This window comes from Schistocerca cancellata, chromosome 5, assembly GCF_023864275.1.
Source record: "Schistocerca cancellata isolate TAMUIC-IGC-003103 chromosome 5, iqSchCanc2.1, whole genome shotgun sequence".
In the NCBI taxonomy this organism is placed as follows: domain Eukaryota; kingdom Metazoa; phylum Arthropoda; class Insecta; order Orthoptera; family Acrididae; genus Schistocerca; species Schistocerca cancellata.
In genome coordinates, this window is record NC_064630.1 from 734,714,137 (window position 1) to 734,737,127 (window position 22,991).

At 39.2% G+C, this 22,991-nt stretch overlaps 1 protein-coding gene across 1 annotated transcript in view; it reads right to left on the reverse strand.

Moving 5' to 3' along the window:
• The window catches only part of LOC126187783 (L-asparaginase-like), a 322,364-nt gene that overhangs the window by 8,436 nt on the left and 290,937 nt on the right, over window positions 1–22,991 (reverse strand). Inside the window, exons 8-10 of the mRNA XM_049929055.1 lie at window positions 22,027–22,140; window positions 21,703–21,912; window positions 19,916–20,040 (exon numbers count right to left, since the gene is read on the reverse strand). Coding sequence (XP_049785012.1) covers window positions 19,916–20,040; window positions 21,703–21,912; window positions 22,027–22,140 — 449 coding nt within the window. The remainder of the gene's footprint in view (window positions 1–19,915; window positions 20,041–21,702; window positions 21,913–22,026; window positions 22,141–22,991) is intronic.

The window sequence follows — 22,991 nt, forward strand, 5'->3', positions numbered from 1 at the left end:
AGTCCTGAGACTGGTTTGATGCAGCTCTCCATGCTACTCTATCCTGTGCTAGCCTCTTCATCTCCCAGTGCCTACTGCACCATAAGACATTATTGAGTCATTGCAAATCATTAAGTTGATATTTTGCGTATTTTCACCATATGACATTATTGAATGAAAATACGCAAAATATCAACTTAATGATTTGCGATGACTCAAAGCACAAATGTGGCTGAACTACGTTGTTTTAGGAGTTCCAAAATGTCCATTTTCCAGTTTAAATTCTCATAAGTATGGACATCTAAGAATTTTGAAGTGTCCAATCTATTTATTATTTCTTCACCGTGTGTTGCACTTATCACTGGCATTGTACTTCCAGATGTGCAGAACTGAGACTGCTCACAGAAACCAGTCAATGATACTTTTAAGGACATTGTTGGCCTTGTCTTATGTTGCTGTATGTATGCTTGGATTGTTCACAATACAAGTGCCATCTGCAAAAAGAACTAATTCTGTCTGTTATATATTTGGCGGGAGATCGTTTACATGTATGAGGAACATTAGTGGACCTAAGACTGAGAATTGAGAACCCCATACATGATTTCTCCTCCATCTGGAGAATCTCCCCTGCTAACATTGGTCGAGTTACTAAATGCAACTTCCTGCCTTCTTCTAGTTACATATGACACTATCCATTGGTTTGGTATATCATCCATCCCATAAAACTTCAGTTTATCTAGGAGAATATAATGATTCACACAGTTAAATGCCTTAGATAAGTCATAGAAAATACCAACCAGCACTATTTGTTATTCAACAGTTTTAGATTTTGGCTATTGAGCATGTAAATCGCATTCTCACCAGACAAAATCATCAGAAATGTAAACTGAGATTTGCTGAGCATATCATTGTGGCTCAGGGGAGATATTATTGTAGAATACATTACATTCTCAAAAATTTTGGGAAATAATGTCAGTAGTGAAACAGGTCAGTAGTTATAGACATCTCTTCTATCACCTTTTTTAAAGGAGTGAGGGGGGGGGGGGGGGGTTAACAATGGCATATTTCACACATTTTCTCTGCAAAACTTCTTTGTGTTTGTGGTGCATTACGTATTTCAGATAGTACAGGACTTGTTTCAATAATATCTCATAGCCTCTGACACAAATCACATTTTTTTCAAGAGTTTTGATCCGTAAAGTAATGCAGGTCAACATCTGTGAAGTTTGGACAAACAGAAGTGATGCCTTGACAGACTGAATCTCTGAGCACTCTATGAGCAACATCTCAGACAGTAAGAGTGTTCTCCACAAAAGGTGATGACATGGGTGCAGATCCAATACTGGCAAACAAGTTCAGATACCTGGAAGTCTAAGCAGAGACGTGGTGTTCACCTTGAGAAGGAATCCTGTGTGTTAGTTATTCTAAAAATGCAAAATTCCAAATTTTCTTCCAAGTAGATTTATTATCTGAGTAAGGTGACGTACGTGTACAGGCGCCAACTCCATGGGGCCCAAGCCCTCTCAAAAATTCTTTTGGACAGATGGAGCCACCCAATAATTTAAGAAAATTATTAGTTATATTATAATTTGTAAAATTACAAAATTATGTTAGAATTCTTTACTTTCCTTGTTTGATAATAGTTACCTTTTAAAATACATTCAGCAATGAGTTACTGCTGTAGTAAGCAGGTTAACTGAAAATGAGTGATGTGAATCATGATAGTGTTATGGTGCTGCGGGCACACTTAGAATTTGTCCAAGTGCGCGAACCTTTGGTTAAAGTCTGGTGCCAGTGGCCACAGCAACATCAAAAGGACTGGAGCAGAAGCACCTGGAACATTCTGCCTCGCATTGCCTTGATGCTTCGAGACATTATGACACCGTGGCTATATAAAGCCCACCTGCTGTTGTAGTCATTCAGTGCGGATAGTTTTGTTCAGTGCATACTGCAAACGCGTTTTGTGTTCCGACTTTAGTGTCTAGTGGAATATTTTATATGACTGTATTTTATTTGTTTACTTTAGTCTCTTAGCATATTGTGAACCAAGTTTGCAATGGATAAATTTGTTACCAAAAAGGCGCACTTGGGAGTTGATGATACTGCAGGTCAACCTTCAACAATTATTGTGTTGTCAACTGCCTCGTCATCTTCAGGCAAGAACCATTCACAGCTGAAACCTGGACAATCCAGTAAGGGAGGATCATTTCAGAAGTCTTGGTTGATCAAATATACATGGCTAGAATATGATGCATCTACTGAAAAATATTTTTGCAAAACCTGCAAAGAGGCAACTGTTAAAAACCTATTACAATTTTCTCCAAAAAAAGAAGATAATTTTCTCCAAAAAAAGAAGATAATTTTCTCCAAAAAAAGAAGATGCATTTACTTCTGTAGGGTTTTCTGACTGGAAAAAGGCTTTAGAAAAATTCTGTCTTCATGAAAATACATTTACACATAAAGATGATGTCAGGCAACACGCTCAACCACAACACCAAACAGCTTATGGCCCATCTTGATTTACGATTATCCCTGGGGTCCACCCCAGAGGTCAATCGAATGTGTGTAGCCAAACACAGGCACCCCACATGTATATGGGCCTGCATAGAGAATGGGCACTCTGCATGGGACACAGGTGATTGAACAGCATTCATTGCTAGTGCCTGTGCAGGATTTCAGCCAGACTGATGCTGATGAGCATGGACCTATACCTCACAAGGAAGCTGTGCAAAGGATCTTTGATCTATGTCGTCTGCAAGCCCTTCTGCATCTAGGTTTAAAATGTGTGGATCATCTGCTTTGCCTCTACGTTGGAGACAGAATGAAAAAGGGGTGGATGATCAGATGGTTGATTCCACACCACAGCGACAGGGGCTTGGAACTTAATCAATGTAACCTGGGCCCTAATGTACAACAGCAGGTTACAAGGTGGCCCCTAAATGGCAAAAAAAATTTCAAGGTCATGAATGGTAGCAGGGGTGGCAGCTGACAGCATGCGTGCCATATACAGAAAGGAACATGTCCTAGACCAACATCCACATAGTTCTGTGAAACAACCTAGAAAATATGACGTGGACACACTCCCATGAGTGGTCAGGGCAGAGCCATGATGAAAAACACTGTGCTGGGGACATCCAATTTAGGAGGCAGACACACCAGGAGTGTCACATGCTTTCAATGTTGGAATCGATTTTGGGTCAGTAAATGTGGCACCTGGTCAATGCTTTCATGTGTGTCATCCCCCAGTGTGATGCATGAACGAGCTGGAGATGGCTAGACTGAAGCAGGGACAGAATGATGACCTGGCAGTCAGAGCCCTCCATGACCATTAAGAAATCAGTTTGATATACCTGAGAAAAACTGAGTCAGCCTGGTGGGACACATGCTCTGATACTCTTTTTGAATCACTAACTAAGCCATTCTCAGGACTGGGTTGCAGAATGACACCAACAATACCTCACATGCCATCAGTGGGAAATATGTCCATGTTTGTACTTGTATCAACAGAAATATCAGTTTTTGAAAATATAATTGGATAGGCAAAAAAAATCTACTCACCAAATGATGGCAGGAGAATGGAAGAGGATGTAGATGAAGATGAAATGGAAGATACGATACTGCGTGAAGAGTTTGACAGAGCACTGAAAGACCTGAGTCGAAACAAGGCCCCCTGAGTAGACAACATTCCATTGGAACTACTGATGGCCTTGGGAGAGCCAGTCCTGACGAAACTCTACCATCTGGTGAGCAAGATGTATGAAACAGGTGAAATACCCTCAGACTTCAAGAAGAATATAATAATTCCAATCCCAAAGAAAGCAGGTGTTGACAGATGTGAAAATTACCGAGCAATCAGTTTAATAAGCCACAGCTGCAAAGTACTAACACGAATTCTTTACAGACGAATGGAAAAACTAGTAGAAGCCGACCTCGGGGAAGATCAGTTTGGATTCCGTAGAAATACTGGAACACGTGAGGCAATACTGACCTTACGACTTATCTTAGAAGAAAGATTAAGGAAAGGCAAACCTACGTTTCTAGCATTTGTAGACTTAGAGAAAGCTTTTGACAATCTTGACTGGAATACTCTCTTTCAAATTCTAAAGGTGGCAGGGGTAAAATACAGGGAGCGAAAGGCTATATGCAATTTGTACAGGAACCAGATGGCAGTTATAAGAGTCGAGGGACATGAAAGGGAAGCAGTGGTTGGGAAGGGAGTAAGACAGGGTTGTAGCCTCTCCCCGATGTTATTCAATCTGTATATTGAGCAAGCAGTAAAGGAAACAAAAGAAAAATTTGGAGTAGGTATTAAAATCCATGGAGAAGAAATAAAAACTTTGAGGTTCGCCGATGACATTGTAATTCTGTCAGAGACAGCAAAGGACTTGGAAGAGCAGTTGAACGGAATGGATGGTGTCTTGAGAGGAGGATATAAGATGAACATCAACAAAAGCAAAACAAGGATAATGGAATGTAGTCGAATTAAGTCGGGTGATGCTGAGGGAATTAGATTAGAAAATGAGACACTTAAAGTAGTAAAGGAGTTTTGCTATTTGGGGAGCAAAATAACTGATGATGGTCGAAGTGGAGAGGATGTAGACTGGCAATGGCAAGGAAATCGTTTCTGAAGAAGAGAAATTTGTTAACATCGAGTATAAATTTAAGTGTCAGGAAGTCGTTTCTGAAAGTATTTGTATGGAGTGTAGCCATGTATGGAAGTGAAACATGGATGATAAATAGTTTGGACAAGAAGAGAATAGAAGCTTTCAAAATGTGGTGCTACAGAATAATGCTGATGATTAGATGGGTAGATCACATAACTAATGACGAGGTATTGAATAGAATTGGAGAGAAGAGAAATTTGTGGCACAACTTGACTAGAAGAAGGGATCGGTTGGTAGGGCATATTCTGAGGCATTGAGGGATCACCAATTTAGTATTGGAGGGCAGTGTGGAGGGTAAAAATTGCAGAGGGAGACCAAGAGATGAATAAACTAAGCAGATTCAGAAGGATGTAGGTTGCAGTAGGTACTGGGAGATGAAGAAGCTTGCACAGGATAGAGTAGCATGGAGAGCTGCATCAAACCAGTCTAAGGACTGAAGACCACAACAACAACAACATCTCTAAATCCAAGATCACTCTGAGTGCAAGATGACAGATTTGTTCAACAAGGGATTAGAGAAAAACATATGTAGACATATTAGGTTTATTTTGAAAACTTACAAATGGTTACCTTATTACAGGTAATTGAAGGACACAATGAAAGTACCACTATACAGAAAATTAAATCAGAGAAAGACCTCCCTTAGTCAGATACAGATACCACTTAGCCCTTCTCACAGGAATGCACCACAGAATCTGCAGTGTCACTGGCACTGTCATGGTTATCTTGCATTTCTTCCCACAGAAAACTGTCTTCACATCCATTTAATGCATTTGTTACACAGCACTTCTTAAAGCCATTCACAAATGATGCACTGGATATTCATGTCCAGGCAGTCTGGATCCATTCCACAGTTAGAGATACTGAAGGCTTCATTGAAGTAACAATTCTGCTGTACAAATGCTTCAGATGTCTTTAAAAGGCTTATTCATCACCATGTCTAAACACTTGTAGTTGCAAAGCCATGCCTTCTGCAACAATGACAAGATCTGTATTTAATTTCAGGATTTCTGGCTTCACTGCTGGTATCAGATGCCCCTTGAAAGCATGAAGGTTCAACATCCCATGATTCTTTAGGAGAGCATCTGGCCTCCCACTCCAGACTGTGTAGAGCCAATCTATAATCACCTAACTGGTGATCCATCCCTTTCTACTGCAACAAAAGATGACATCAGACAGCAGCTTTTCCTTTGGCATAGATTTTTGATTGAGAGTGATGTAGCGTCGCATCTTTGTTCCCTCGCCAGGAACACACATCATCATGGTGATTCACAATTTCTCATTGCCCTTAATATGAACCAATATGCTTTCGGCACCCATTCCTTCCACTGTTGTACTGGTTGGCATGTCTAAGTAAAGAGGAGTCTGGTCAGTATATCTGATTTACCCTAACAGGTAAGCATGCTCCTTTCTCAGTGTTATAACGTGCCATTGACACTCAACCAATTTCTCCACATATGATGGTGTAAGACACTGAGCAAGGGATGTTTGATGCCATACCAGAAGTCCACTGCATCACATCAGGCTTGTACACCATCACAAGCTCACTATAAATTGGACACCATGTTCCTGTGCCAATTCATGTGCTTAATTTTGTATGACATCACAGGAGACTACCATTCCTTCTTTATGTTCCTCATGCATAAATGCCACTACTTCCATTTCAGTAGTTTGAAAATGTCCACTTTGTGAGCCACTGAAAGCTTTACTAGTCTACTTAGCATTTTTCAGACATGCTTTGTCCTTTCTCACCTCCAAAAATTAGCCTCTGTGACCCCATACTTCCTTGAAAGTGCACAATTAGTTGTGGTTTCTGCATGCCAAGTAACCATGATTTTGAAACCTGTGACATAATAACACCTGACCCTGTTGATGGTATATCATGGTTGTTTTTAGTTTAAGTTCCAATTGGAGCTTACTTTCTGAATAGCCTTCATATTTTATGACTCTGGTAGTTCTCAATTTATCTATTGGAAAGTTGAGTTGCAAATCCATCTAATGTACAGCTCTAATAATGCACAGAAAGTTCTGGTTGAGAATAATGTACTATTTAGGAATAAAGAGAGGACTCACTAAAAGGCACAAGTGCCTTATCATAGACAGATACACAAACAAAAGGTGGAGAGCTTTGCTTTGCTAGCTTTTGGAATGCCCACAGTGTGTGTACTGGGGTGAGGTGGGGGTGCAGTGTGGGGGTGGGGTGAGGGATGTAGAGAGGTGGGAGGCAGGGAGGGGGTTAGGAGGAAGCATCTAGCGGCTCATGGAAGACAGGGGAGCCGTCCTTGTGCTAGCTTTCTCTCTCTGGTGTAGGGAAGACCTTAGGTTTAGACCAGGGAGATTACAGGAGCAAAGGATGTACTGTAAGGATAGCCCCCATCTGTGCAGCTCAGAAAAGCTAGTGGTGGTCGGGAGGATCCATGGGGCATGGATTGTGAAGCAGCCACTGAAATCTCACATGTTGTGCTCTGCTGCATGTTGTGCCACTGGGTGATCCACCATGTTTTTGGCAACAGTTTGACGATGGACATTCATTGTGGTTGATAGCTGGTTGGTTGTCATACCAATATGAAATGCTGTGCAGTGGTTGCAGCAGAGCTGATATATAACATGGCTGCTTTCACTGGTGGCCCAGCCCCTTACGGGGTAGGATAATCCTGTGATGTGACTGGAGTAGGTGGTGTGGGTTGGGCGGATAGATCAGCTCTTGCATCTGGGTCTTCCACAAGGGTATGATCCCTTTAGCAGGTGACTGGGGATGGGAATGTTATGTAGATGGGCTATGTTGTGGAGGTGTATGGGTAGCAGAACAGCACTCTGGGAGGGGATGGACGTATCTTGGGTATGAAGTCCCTCATCTCAGGGCACCTCCTGGTCCAGTCCCATCAGGGGCTTGTCCTACCCCAACAGAGGCTGGGCCACCTGTGCCACCAGCCATGTTATATACCATCTCTGCTGCAACCACTGCACATGTTTCTCCTACAGCTTGAGAAACAAATTTCATTTCAAAAGCTAGTGTAGCAAAGCTCTGTACCTTTCATTTATGTATCTATCAACGATGCAGCACTTCAGCCTTTCAGTGAGTCATATCTTTATTCCTAAATGCTTTGTTAATGTACAGCTTTGCTTCATTCTTTTGAAGATTGTCAATATGAATGAAAGGGGTAGAAAATTAACAATAAATTTCTACAGCTGACACAAAACGTGCAATTCTTCAAATTCCTGACACAACTGTAAATTAGATTGCATTGAGTAAAATCACTGAAGTGCACTGTATAGTCTAGATCCTAGCATTACCCACAACATATCAAAATTCAAGCTCCATATTACAAACAAGACAAAATGGAAAGTAATTTGCTCACTTATGTACACAAACTTGCATGTGTCCCTATTTGTCATTGCTACACATAAATCTATAAGATGATATTTTTTCTTTCTTAATTGTCACAAATTGTGATATTTTACCTTTGTATTCTGCTGTCAGTCTTCTACACTCCTGGAAATGGAAAAAAGAACACATTGACACCGGTGTGTCAGACCCACCATACTTGCTCCGGACACTGCGAGAGGGCTGTACAAGCAATGATCACACGCACGGCACAGCGGACACACCAGGAACCGCGGTGTTGGCCGTTGAATGGCGCTAGCTGCGCAGCATTTGTGCACCGCCGCCGTCAGTGTCAGCCAGTTTGCCGTGGCATATGGAGCTCCATCGCAGTCTTTAACACTGGTAGCATGCCGCGACAGCGTGGACGTGAACCGTATGTGCAGTTGACGGACTTTGAGCGAGGGCGTATAGTGGGCATGCGGGAGGCCGGGTGGACGTACCGCCGAATTGCTCAATACGTGGGGTGTGAGGTCTCCACAGTACATTGATGTTGTCACCAGTGGTCGGCGGAAGGTGCACGTGCCCGTCGACCTGGGACCGGACCGCAGCGATGCACGGATGCATGCCAAGACCGTAGGATCCAGGCAGTGCCGTAGGGGACCGCACCGCCACTTCCCAGCAAATTAGGGACACTGTTGCTCCTGGGGTATCGGCGAGGACCATTCGCAACCGTCTCCATGAAGCTGGGCTACGGTCCCGCACACCGTTAGGCCGTCTTCCGCTCACGCCCCAACATCGTGCAGCCCGCCTCCAGTGGTGTCACGACAGGCGTGAATGGAGGGACGAATGGAGACGTGTCGTCTTCAGCGATGAGAGTCGCTTCTGCCTTGGTGCCAATGATGGTCGTATGCGTGTTTGGCGCCGTGCAGGTGAGCGCCACAATCAGGACTGCATACGACTGAGGCACACGGGGCCAACACCCGGCATCATGGTGTGGGGAGCGATCTCCTACACTGGCCGTACACCACTGGTGATCGTCGAGGGGACACTGAATAGTGCACGATACATCCAAACCGTCATCGAACCCATCGTTCTACCATTCCTAGACCGGCAAGGGAACTTGCTGTTCCAACAGGACAATGCACGTCCGCATGTATCCCGTGCCACCCAACGTGCTCTAGAAGGTGTAAGTCAACTACCCTGGCCAGCAAGATCTCCGGATCTGTCCTCCATTGGGCATGTTTGGGACTGGATGAAGCGTCGTCTCACGCGGTCTGCACGTCCAGCACGAACGCTGGTCCAACTGAGGCGCCAGGTGGAAATGGCATGGCAAGCCGTTCCACAGGACTACATCCAGCATCTCTACGATCGTCTCCATGGGAGAATAGCAGCCTGCATTGCTGCGAAAGGTGGATATACACTGTACTAGTGCCGACATTGTGCATGCTCTGTTGCCTGTGTCTATGTGCCTGTGGTTCTGTCAGTGTGATCATGTGATGTATCTGACCCCAGGAATGTGTCAATAAAGTTTCCCCTTCCTGGGACAATGAATTCACGGTGTTCTTATTTCAATTTCCAGGAGTGTATTTAAATTTGCTTTCACTCTAAAACTAATGACTTTTAAGCATAAATTGACAGTTTTACTTTTACACATTACAATTACTCTTTCTTTTAAAACAAGAGTCTTCAAAACTACAACATTTTTCCATTAGAGTTTAGTATTCCATGCAAATTAGTTAAATTATTTGATGTGTTACAAAGTTGTTTCAAAATAATTCTGTGAAATTTCTGATCAGTTACTATAATGTGCAAGTCAAAATTACAGAATTTTGCATTAGAATTGGGTTTGTGCGCAAACCCACAATATTCACACAACTTTACTATAAACTTGTTTGCTACTGTTTCTAAACCAGCTTCAAAATTCATTCAGATATTCAACCACCAATCAAGCTGTAGTTGACTACAAAATCCTAACAATCATTCTGAAACATGTATAGTTTTGAATTCAGATACTTCTTTCCACACAAACTGCTTGAAAGGAACAGAGCACAAATGGTTTTCAATAACCAAGTTTGAAAGTTTGTCTACATTTTACAGTTGCAGTAGGAAAACATTACATTTTGTCTTTAATTCTATCAACTTCAACCTACCGAAGCAGATTCTGAGTCAGCTATATTTTTACTTTCAATACGCACTTGCTCGATGTTAAATTTGTTGTCATTTCTGCCTGCTTTTAATATTTCTATTATTTGTTTAATTTCACTGCTCAGTTTTGATCCTACTTCCCTCACTCTAGTTTCTACTGCTGGTATTCTAGTTCCAGTACACTCTATTTTTTTCTTGAAGATTTTTAATCTCCTGTGACAATGACTGATCAAGACCTGAAACTTTCTGGTCCACAGACTATTCCTATACTACTTGTCTAACTTAACACTTGTCTAACTTAACGCACACCATTAAGCAGCTGTCCATATACTGGCTAAGTCATGATCTATCTAATAAATATATGCCGTCCTGTCACATTAATGCAGCCACTGCCTATGTTCAATGTCAATGTGCACTAACCACCCACAGATGGCAGGTGACAGCACTAACTGTGGAGGGTGTATAAAGTGTCTCATGGAGATATGAAAACAGTGAAGTAGTTGTTATAATGTGGAAATGGAATGATTTATCTACTGTGGGGCATGATCACTGGCTTTCAGGCCAAGGCTGGCCTCTGAAGCAGGTGCCTTCTTCATGTACTGATGCTGACTGCTGTTCACTGGCTGTGCCAAAACCACAACTGGGCATCCACTAAGTGGCAACGAGCGGTCTTTTCAGATGAATCATGTTTTATGCTCCATCAGACAGATGACCATTGGCATGTATGATGTGAAACCTCTGAAAGGAAACACCCTGTAACAATTGTCTTAAGGGTCTAGTTCAAAGGATGGAGTGTTATGGTCTGGGGAATGTTTTTGTGGTGTTCCCTGAATGATATCTTCATTCTGTAAGGCACAATGGATCAACACAAGTATGCATCTACTCTTGGGGAGCATGTCCACCCTGATATGTGTTTGTCTTTATCTTACAGCAATGGTGCCTACCAGCAGGACAATGCCACATGTCACACAGATCGCAGCGTATATGTGTGGTTCAAAGTGCACCAGGATGAGTTTACCACATCCCCTGGCCACCTAACTTGTTGGATTTAATATCAGTCAAGAATCTGTGGGACAACCTCAATCAGGCTGTTTGCACCATGGATTCTCAACCAAGAAATGTAGCACAGCTGGCCACGACACTGGAGTCAGAATGGCTCCACATCCCTGTAGATACCTTCTAGAACCCTAGTGACTCCCTTCAAGCATGTCTTGCAGTCAGCTGCACTGCAAAAGGTGGCTATTCAGGCTTTTGACAGGTAGTCACATTAATCTGACTTGACAATGTATTAGTATTAAATGGAATTTATATTCCTGAGTACAAATTATACGATAATTGTAGGGATGCTTAACAAAGTACTATTTTACTTTGTTTTTTTAATATTTGAGGATTTTCTTTTTTCTGCTGATGTTTGCTGGTTATCTGTTAGAGACTTTTGCATCATAGTCTTAAAATCTATTCTGAACCGTAGAGAGGGATGCATATCCTAGACTGAAAGAATTTTTATTTTTAGCACTGTGGTAGCAAATTGCACAGTTCCTTCTAAATTCACTCTCATTATTAACCATAAATACTGTTACAGAGCCTACATGCTGGAACATTAGTGTAAAAAACATTAGGTCCCTGAAAAGACCTCTGCAAGAGTTTTGATATCAACTTCACAAAATATTCTTATTCCACGCTCCTTAGAATAGAAGAGCTTTTGGACTCTGCTGCATTTTCCTAGAATATTATGCTGTTGGACAGTACTGAGTGAAAGCATGCAAAGTATGCTCACAATTCTGTCTGCAGGTCAACACAAGCAGAAAGATTGTAAGTGCAAATCATGTGAAACTGAGCTTTATGGTTTCCCTAGACATGATGCTGCCATCACAGTTTATTGCATGCCCAGGACTACAGAACCTCATCTAGTGTATGGCTATTGATCTAAACTTCTGGTGTCTGTAAGTCATTTTTATTTATCTATAACACTATAATTTGGATTTTTGTAAGATTAAATGTTAAGTTGTTTGCTGTGAGCCAATTGCATGCATGTTCCATTACTCTCCTACAACTGGTATGGGTGTGTTTAGGACCTTTATCTATATACCTGACTCATCAGCAAACATTATTGTTTTTGGAGAGTCCTCCAATGTCCTGAATGAATTATTTATTTAGTCCAAGAACAGGAGTGGGCTAGCAACACATTATATTTAATGTTTCTAAACTCTTAATTTAATCTTAGTTTTGTTGGATCATTTGCTAATATGGACTTCTGTTTTTCTTTGTTTAGATAAAGACTCCACTCATGTGAATTAAAAGCCTTCAATAGCATGTCATTTAATTCCCCTGGCAGAATTGTATGATATGCACAATTGAAGACCTTGCCAAGAGCAAAGAAAATACCAACAGGGAAATTCTCCCTAATTAGTTTTACTAGCACTGAGTTCATGAGATCATATATTGCTTTGTCTTTTGAGAAGCCTTCAAAGAAGCCAAACTGAACTGTTTTTAAAAGGTTATTCTCAGAAACATACTTCAATATTCTGTTGTAAGATACTTTCTCAAAAAACTTTCAGAACATGGGAAGGAGGGTGATGGGTCACTATTAGAGGTCACCTGATTACCTTCACTGTATATTGGTGTTACGACTGCAAACTTCATTTTTTCAGAAAATATACTTTGACACATTGATTGGTGGAGTATGCACTACCTAAGTAAGTGTAATGGTTCTGCTTTCGATTAACAATTTTTTGCCCTTGTGTTTTCAGCTACCATTAAAAAGCATTTATTGATTTAGGTGTCCATTGTTTGAATTTTCATATCATCTGTCTCACTGCTACAGACATCTGGGAGCTGAATCTCAATTGTCTTAATTTGTTCATTTCACATCAAGTAATGCTCCAAACTTTCCTTGGTTTGTTCCTGAAATTTTGAATTTTTCGTGTATAGTCTATGGTTTTGTTCCTTTTCATGAGATACTGAAGAATTTTGCAGTACTGCTTGTAGTGTATTTTTAAGTCTTTATTAAAGCCAATCATGTGCATTAAAAGGAAAATTAGATTCATAATGTTATAAGAATATATTTATCAAGTGATTAAATTCATCATCTGCTGTGTGTTCTAGGTAACATGTTTCAAATTTTCATCCTGAATGCACGTCAAGCTTAGTCATCACAGCCTCGAGTAGCTGAAATGATCCAGTCTTGTAATCAAGACAGTTTTTCCCCAAAGTCAATTTCAGGACATTGCTTGAATTCTGGTACAATTACTCTTGCTTTTCTCTTAAGTAAGGATTCATCACTACAGTACCTGTTCTTTCAGAACTTTATTATTTGTTAACCTGCCAACTATGTTGCACATACCATTTTTGACAGTGATCTGATGCCATTGTATATGACTTCAAACCATTCCCTTTGATCTGGTCCATTTAGTGCCCCTCTGATGTTGATGACTGTTGCATTTACAGTGAAGTTCCCCATCATGAGTTGGAGTTTCTTCTCCTTCAGTCATTGGTTCAACATTTGATTCTGGCTGTTGATAGAGAATGGTTCTTGACTTGCACTGGTTGGGAACCTGTACATCTTGGTTAAAAGCCCTCTCCTGCTGGATCATACTATCTTTGGTCTGCAGTGTCCACATTTTGTTGTGATACTGAGCATATCACATTTAACTAGATCATCATCTTCAAGCCATACAATGGTTCATCATCAGACAATGCCCAGCGATTCAGTGTTTGGAAACATAAATTTTTTTGGTGTGACATCTACAACTATTATGTGAAAACATGCACAACATTTGTAAAATTATTTATTGGCTGAAGTTTTTACATTACTGGGTTTCAGGGACTTGGCCCTATCTTCAGGTGCATATATAAATAATAGGACCAAGTGTCCATGCCAAAGCTAACTTACAAGGCACCACTATTCTATACTTTAGTTCTGATAAGGACACTTTGTCCATCTATTTATAGGTATACCTGAAGATGGGCCTCAGTCCCTGAAACCTGGTATTGTAGAGACTTCAGTCAATGAACATTTTTACAATGGTAGCAGTGTTTTCATCATGTACCATGTTTGGAAAACCCCAGGAATGTCTTTCATTGATGTTCAGGTTGAGACTTCCTTCTTGGTGCTGACCTTTGTTGTTTACATAGAAATCCACAAAAGTCTGCTCAAGTTCAGAACTGTGATGATCAAGGAATTTCACATTTCTTGAAATGAGCTTACAACCCTTTGGTACCCACTCTTAAAAGGCTTAGAGCAGTCTGAATAGTCTAAAAAATTCCTTTTCTTATGAATAGGATAGATTACCTCCATCTTTTGTCCAGCATGACAACCTTCTGGCGAAATGTGCAAATATATTATCTGTTATGCCAAGATTCTCTTCATCCATTTCACAAACTAAATTCTATCACATGACCTTTTTGCTATTCAATAAGTTCGACATACTTCACTGTGTTGATGGCTTCAGCCTAACATGATGGTAGTCCTCATCCAATAAATGTGTAATGAACTTTAACCAATGTACCATTGTTTTTTTTTCTGTGACACCATTTTGCTGTAGTGTGTATGAAACTGTTAAGACTTCACTGTGTACCTTCCGTATTGAAGATGGAGTCCATTTGCTTTAATTAGAGTGCTACTTTCCATCGCATATGTAAAATGATTTAATCTTATGGCCAGTCTGATTCCTTTGTCTGGTTCTGGAATTCAAGAAAAGTGTCGGCAAGTTCTTCCTTGTAATGAAAGAAATTCACTTGGTACCATCAGCTATGGCTGTCTGTAAAGATCACAACAAATCTTTTGTCACCTTAAGATGTTTCCTTCATTGGTGAACATACATCAGAGTGGATTAATTCCAAACATTTATCTGAGTCTTTATCTGATTTCATAAAAAGAATGGACACAATTTTTTCTTCAAGACATGTGCATTTTGAGAGGTAAACTTTACTTATGAATTTCATACCTGTCACATGTTAGTTTTTGACATCTTGATATTGTCTCTTGGGTTTATGTGGCCCTACTGAGAATGACATATTTCCATAACACTTTTTGAGACTGACTGTTCCATAATGGCATCTATCTTTGAGTGATCCCCTTGTAAATCAACCAAATCAAACAAGATACCAAATCTTTTTCACAATGGCTTTAAAATGGCATAACTGCACAAGTTTCCTTGAATGTCACTGCACAGCTTTTATCTAGAATTTTTGCCACTGAAATAAGGTGGATTCTGATATCAGGGAAGAATATTGTTTTTAAATGTTATTGAGTTGTTGGTACTGTTTGGTGTAGTAGTTTAGACATTACTTTTAGCCTCTACTTGAGTAACACTGTTGTCTTCAAGGATTAAATGTTCCTGCATTTCTGTCACATATGACAATGCTTTCAGGTCATTAAACATGAGTGATGTGTAACCACTGCCTCTGCATCACAGGTTGTTAAGAATTAGTTCATTCACTGAAAGATGACAATGAACTTCATTGGCTTTATGCACAGCTAATGCACTCAGTTTCTTCTTGTAAAAGAACGCATCCTCTTTATGTAGTTTATCACAGCTATTTTGAAGCTGATATAAGGTATTGCATTATCTTTTGGGGTAATACAAGCAAAATCATTAGAAAATTAAAATTACAAAAATCAATTGTTTGAAATATTTGTAACACAGGACCAAAAGAATCTTGTCACCGACTGTTAAGAAATCTAAAAATATTAAGTGTCCCCTGTTTGTACATCCATGAATTGATTATTTTTGTATATAGTAACCCTACATTATTCACAGACAACAATTTTAAGAATCCATACAGCACTAGGAATAAGACAAACTTCATGCTTCCTACTCACAGGTTAAAGTTATATGCACGAACCCCAGAATATATGGGCATGAAAATCTACAACATGCTAAAAAAGAAACAAATAAACAGCATGAAGCTAGGGCAACTGAACCCAAAGCTGCACATGTTATTAGTGGAGAAATATTATTACTACATAGAAGAATTTACGAATGATGATGTGGAAGTCTGAGCAAGGAAACATCTCTTGTAAAATAAGCTTAGAAGTCTTGTGTCAAATAAATGTTCACTATGTAAACACTGTTGTTATATATTACTTTGTAATACATGTAAACTGGAGTGTTGATATATTGTTTTTGTAATACTGTATATAAAACTTGTAATTGTGATGTAAATGTAATGTTGACGAGTTCCCAGTAAATCAGGTCTGTGATTTGACTTTGTATGTTATGGGATTATAAAAATTCTGATTTTGATTCCATTTTATTACATAAGTTACACTGTGCAATGGTTTCTGCTATTGCTGATTTTGATTTGATTTTTGCTCCATTTTTTCACTGTCACTCAAAGCATCTTTTGATATTTTTGTGAACCGTTTGTTTTGATTTAACAAATATCATGGCACTTGCATTTTCATTATATTTCTGAATCCTTGTATTGTTTTCTTACAAAATTTTTATTTTTTAGTGTCTTGACATCTAATAAAGGCATTTAAAATCATTCTTCCATACATAAATGCAGTGCAAATAAATCATAATATGTGATACAATAGGAAGGACACTTTACCTTACACTTCACAGTAGTTTGCAGAGTATAAATGTTGGTGTAAACTATCACAACCTGATATATCTAACCTTATCATATCTATATGCAAGACTTGTGAAAATCTTATGTGTTGGTGCTCCCAATCTTGCATATATTTGGTAAAGAAAATTTCATTGTACATCATGACATGCGTTTCAGAAATATCAGTTTCCTGGAATAGTATTTGGACATAAACCCACCATGTGTGGCACCTGTTACAAATGATAAACAACAAATGTATGCACTGCTATGTTGATAAAACAAGAACACCGGTATATGCTAAAGTATACAAGGGTGCAATGCCTGTCTGGCAAATAATACTTTTTAGTACATGTCCTTTATCAAACATATGGAAGATGCAATGCAACATTATTGGCAATAGATCACCATTAATGTCCATCTCATCACTTGTTACTTGTCCGCAGGATCAATGTATTCAGCAAGATACTGCAACATGAACATTCAGTTTGCCAGAAAAATTTAAAATGCTCATTTCATCTTCAGCTTGCGTTTTTGAGGCATGAGATGTCTAAGCAACCTGCCTTTGTGAGTAGGTCCTGTGGATGCATAAATAGATTCTAGCTTAATACATGCCTGATATGATGTGCTGTATGTCTTGACTTGTCTCAGCTCAGCTGGTTCAACAGATAAAATTATGTCTTACTTTTCTGACCACTGGTAAGCACACTTTGTGTGCAGCTCCTGCAACAGCACGGGTGTCATCTTCACTAGACACTGCAGATTGCAGTATATCTCCTGGCACAAATCCCCAGTATTGTAGTGCTTTGACTTGTATTCTCAATGTGTTATAATTGTCACTTAATGTGTCCATTCAAGCTCCATATGCAGCAGTCAAACAAGCCATATTCAGCTGTTTCATGAACCTGTTCCTTCTGTACTTTTCAACTGGAAAAGTTCAGTTTCCACTCAGTTGAAAAAAATAACAATATTCCAATCATGCAACTCGGGCCTTCACCTACTGGGAGATCATGGATTTCTGGACATGATATCTAATTACAGAGCAGCTTTATTACCCAGGTGGACTAAAACAACCCAATAATAAGGTCAGGCTAAGGTAGCTGATATTAAAGTAAATAAAATTTTCCAGATAACCATGTGTTGCAAATGCACCTTTGTGGAGCTACAGCCACATAACGGTCAATCAATGCTCCATTTTAATCTTATACTTCATGAGATAAGAATTTTGGGATGTCACTACTGCAGAGTTCATGTTGTGCAATCTACATCTACAAGATTACTCTGCAATTCACAATTAAGTGCCTGGAAGAGGGTTCATTGAACCACCCTTAAACTACTTCTCTACTGTTCCTCTCTCGAACAGTGTGGGGGAAAAACAAACACTTAAATCTTTCTGTGTGAGCTCTAATACCCCTTATTTTATTATAATGATCAATTCTCCCCATGTAAGTGGGCAGTGAGAAAATATTTTCACACTATTAGGAGAAAACTGGTGATGGAAATTTCATAATAAGTTCCTGCCACAGTGAAAACACATTTGTTTTAATGACTACCCCTCCAATTTGTGTGTTATATCTATGGCACACTCTCCCCTATTTCATGATAATACAAAACAAGATGCCCTTCTTTGAACTTTTTCAATATCCTCCATAAATCCTATCTAATGTGGATCCCACATTGCACAGCAATACACCACAGGAGGGCGGACAAGGATAGTGTAAGCAGTCTCTTTAGGAAACCTGTTATATATCACAGTTTTTGCTTTTCTTTACCCCCAACATTATCTATGTGATCATTCCAATTTAAGTTACTCATAATTATAATCTCTAAGTATTCAGTTGGCCTTGAGATTTATGTGTTTTATAGTGCAACTTAAATTTAGTGAAATCTTTTTAGTGCTCAAGTGAATGACTTCACACTTTTCACGATTTAGAGTGAATTGCCACTTTTTGCAACACACAGGTATCTTGTCTAAATTGATTTGCAATTTGTTTTGATCATCAGATGACATCATATACTGGTAAATGGCAGCATCACATGCAAATGTGAGTGGACTGCTCAGATTGTCCCCCACATTGTTTATGTAGATCAGGAACAAAAGACGGCTCTGGAGAATGCCAGATGCTACTTCTGATTGCAATGGTGTACCTGTTTACCAATCTCATTATTTTTTCAACAGTTGTGTGATGTCAGCACTTATCAATAGTCGCATCAAGGGGTGATGACCCATCTTTGGGCTGGAGAGTTCCACAGATTCTCTGGTGAACAGTGAGAAGCTGGTTGTTGAATTGAGTGGAGCAAGACAGAAGTGTGGCTGGCATGACATGGCTGGTGGGCCAGGGGAGTTGGCCCTGAACAAGTAGTGTGCTTGGAGGCCTGCTTGAACAATGTTACTGCAGAAGTGTGAATGCTTGATCAGATAATGTAATAGTTGCTTTTTGTCGTGATGAAAGCATGTATGCGGCCAACATGAGTTGAAGTTAATGAAACCAGTGTCTGAGGCCTATGTATATTAGGGCACAGTCTGTGCTGCTGAACTCCATGTAATGTCGCTTCTGTAAAACAAAAGACGCTCTATACATGTTTTGTGCTGCTGAATTACGGGACGGGATAATGGTAGTGGTTCTGGCATGCTGCAACAGAAAGGAAGCATCATTTTGTATATATATTATAGATTTCTGTATTTCTAGGGTTCAAATCCACATCAAAAGACCAGTGGGTTCCATGATAATGGTTTGTTCAATAAATGAGATAAATCAAAATGATTGTCTTATGGTTTTACAAAAGCAATAATTTTGGATTTCTTTGTTTTGAAAGATAATTGTCTTAACATCCTGTTGTCAGAAACTATATTAAGGAAGTTAAAAGTTGGAACCTGTTTTTTTTTATATAAAATTTTGCTGCACCAATTCAACTTTTAGTAGCCTTATCCTGCTAGTCATTCTTATATTAACTTAAAGTCATTATGTTGTATTAAGTGTGCTGTTTATACTTGTGGTCACAATGGTCAATTTGATAAATAGATTTGACCTGGTACTGTATACTCAATCAGTCAACTCCAGGAGTAATAGTTCTGCACTCCAACTCCCTGCTTCCGTAACATAGTCATGCAAAGAACAAAAGGAATGATACATTTATACACCTTCTTTCAAAGTGTCAATTGGAGCTGAAACACAGCAGATATTAAGAAACCTGATAAAGCTCTAAATAAATGTTTCATATCATCTTACCACTTTTGTGGTCTTACCTATCTTTCATATGTACACTGGCACCATTCATAAGTAGATACTGCACAACTTCTGCATTTCCTTCACAACATGCTATATGGAGAGCTGTCCGATGGTCTTTGTTGCTACAAGAAAAATCTGCTCCCTGTTAAGAATAACAAAAAATGCCTACTTTAATAAAAATAGTTATATGAAGTAATAACTATGCTGCATTATTTCTTTTTTCTAAATAATTTAGTCATTTCAATACAAAGTTTGACACAAAGTGAAGCTATGACATTGCAGCAGATTGTGCACTAAAACGAACCTTCCTGGTAAAATAAAATGTGTAGCAGACCTGAAACTGAGCCACATTATTTGCAGAAAGTATTGTGCAACCGTATGTTTTGAGCTGAGGCATGACAACATTTTTTTATGGAACTCTATCTGCAGAAGGATAACTTATAGGTTTGAGATCTTCTAAATCATAAGGCTTTAATAAAATAGCACCAGGTAGGTTCATCTTTTATATAAAAAAAACTGATGCTGTAAAATTTCTCTTTGAGTATTGTGTACTCCTTCCCTCTCTCTAACATTATTTTAATTAATTAATTTTATTCTACAGGGAAATAAAGGGCAGTTTTTTTACCAGTGAAAGAGGCAACAAAGCACACAAAATGTAAAACATTCAGTTCATTTGTTGTCATTCTGCTGGACCACACCAGCCTCATTCTATCCTACAATTTCAAAACTAAGCTCCTGAGTGCTCAATATTTCATTTTTACTACTTTCTATTCCTCATTCTCATGTGAAGTTCAAAAGAAACTGTGGTATTTCAACTTTTAGAGCTATTTCATCTGTCCCAGAATACAATGACCTAGTGAGCACCAGATGTAACTAAAAATGAAACTGACTATACTTTTATGTGTACGTATAGACTGATTCACTGAATGAAAATTTGTATCTATGCTGATATTCAAACCCAGGTCTCCTGATCACAAGGTAGATGCACCAACCACTACACTACCCTGCTACAGTGGCTTTGCACAATTGCAGACTATCCTAGCAGATATTCCTTCTCAGTCCAAATTTCTATTTACACCTCAGTCCACTCGGTATTCCCCCTAAACTTTAACAACATTGCAGAGGCTCTCCAACTGTATTGGAATAGCACCTCAGCATCAAACAAAATGGGAAATCCTGCCTGAAACCTAGTCATCACTTCAGTCTGCTTATATACGTCATAGATGTTTGAACTTTGAAAGGTCTCTGGAACCATATACCATGAAGCTTCATTTGACTATACTCCATTAAATAATACGAAAATTTTAATGGCAATGAAATAGGATAGTTTGCTACTACAACACAGAGAAGGCACTGAGCCAAAGAGGGACATATTTAAAGTACATTTAAAACTAGATAAGCTATTGGACAAAGTCCTTCCTCGGAAGTAGTAAACTTGTGCCCATGTGAGCATACACACACATGGAAGTGCATACTATCCTCTCTGGGTGTTGAGGTCCCAATGCACTGAGCAGGAACTCAACTGGGGTACAGAGGAAGCATGAGGTGGAGAAGGAGGTGGGGTGGGGTGGGGTGGGGTGGGGTGGGGTGTGATTTGGCGGGTGGGGGGGGGGGGGCAGATGGTGGAAGATGCTTTCGTGGTGCCTTTGTGAGTAGCTTATACTACTCTTTTAAACAATCACAGAGTACAAGAAACTGTTCATTAATAATTTCATCAAGAAGGTGCGACAATAAGTTCACTACCTTTATAGTGTCATCCAATATACTCAACCAACAATTAGCAAAACACATAAAATGCACTCACAAATTCTTTCAGCTGCTTCAGTTTCTCAATATTTCCTTCAGATACAGCAGCTATTGTCATGGCTGGATACAAAACTGAACCAATTTTCTGTTGTTCCTTAGGACTGTAGACATTAAGTGAGCGTGCAACTGCATCAACAAGATCCCATTCCTGTAGAGCTTTCCATTTTCCAATTATGCTTAACTCCCCCCTGAGATTGTCTTGCATTGCCTGTGAAATATGTAGAAAATCTGTTTCACATAGGTCTTACATGTAGATAGTTTTTCTCACACCAGCTGCATAAGTAAAAAAGGTCTATCTACATAATTAATGTATGTTAATTACCTTTCGTTTCATACTGTCACTCCAATCCTTTTTTGAGAGTACATAGGACAGCTTAGTAAGAGCAGCTTCTGGAGTCATATCATAACCAGCAATTACTCCCATGTCAGCTAGTACCTGTGAAATTAGAAAGTAAATTTTATTAATTAATTTGTACAGTACAACAGAATACATGAACAACATTTTGCTACTACTGTGATGAGAGGATCATGAGGTTTCCTGTTGCTCATATACTAGTTTATCAATTCATAGCCAGTTCCTCTGATAAGTAATTCCATAGTTTGTCAAGTATTGTGTCAATGTTTACACAATCAAACATGTTTTCAAGCTCAAGTCACACTTCAGTACCATACTTCTTGTTCTCTATAGCAGTTTTTATTTCATATATTAACTATGTTGTGGGTGCTGAAATGAACTTCTTTTTCATAAAGTTATTATGAGTCTCAAACATTACATTCTGTTGCATCAGGAATGTCATTAGTCTCATGTAAGTAAGATCCATAGTTGCCTTAGAAAATGCAGATAACCTTGATATGGATCAGTAGTTTTCAATTTTAGATTTATCACCTTTCCTGTAAATCAGGGTTATTTTTAGATTGTATGGAAGGGTACCTGATGGAATTACATCATCATCATCATCATCATCATCATCAGCAGCAGCAGCAGCAGCAGCAGCAGCAGCAGCTGCTGCTGCTGTGTCCATGGCACCAAACATATTCTGTATGCACCTTGTTAATTTAGACAACCCATCATAGAATACTGATTTAGAATTTTTTGTCAAAATCTTAATGTACAAAAGCCCTTAAATTCAAACTGTACATTGCTGAGGTGGTCATTTATTGATTTTGTAACAGAAGAAAGGTGCCCATTAAAATAGTTGCAATTTGCTATTGCCATTTGATGATACTCCATCCCTGATTGATAGTACTATCGCTAGATGATTTGTCTTTACAGTCTTAAAGCTATTT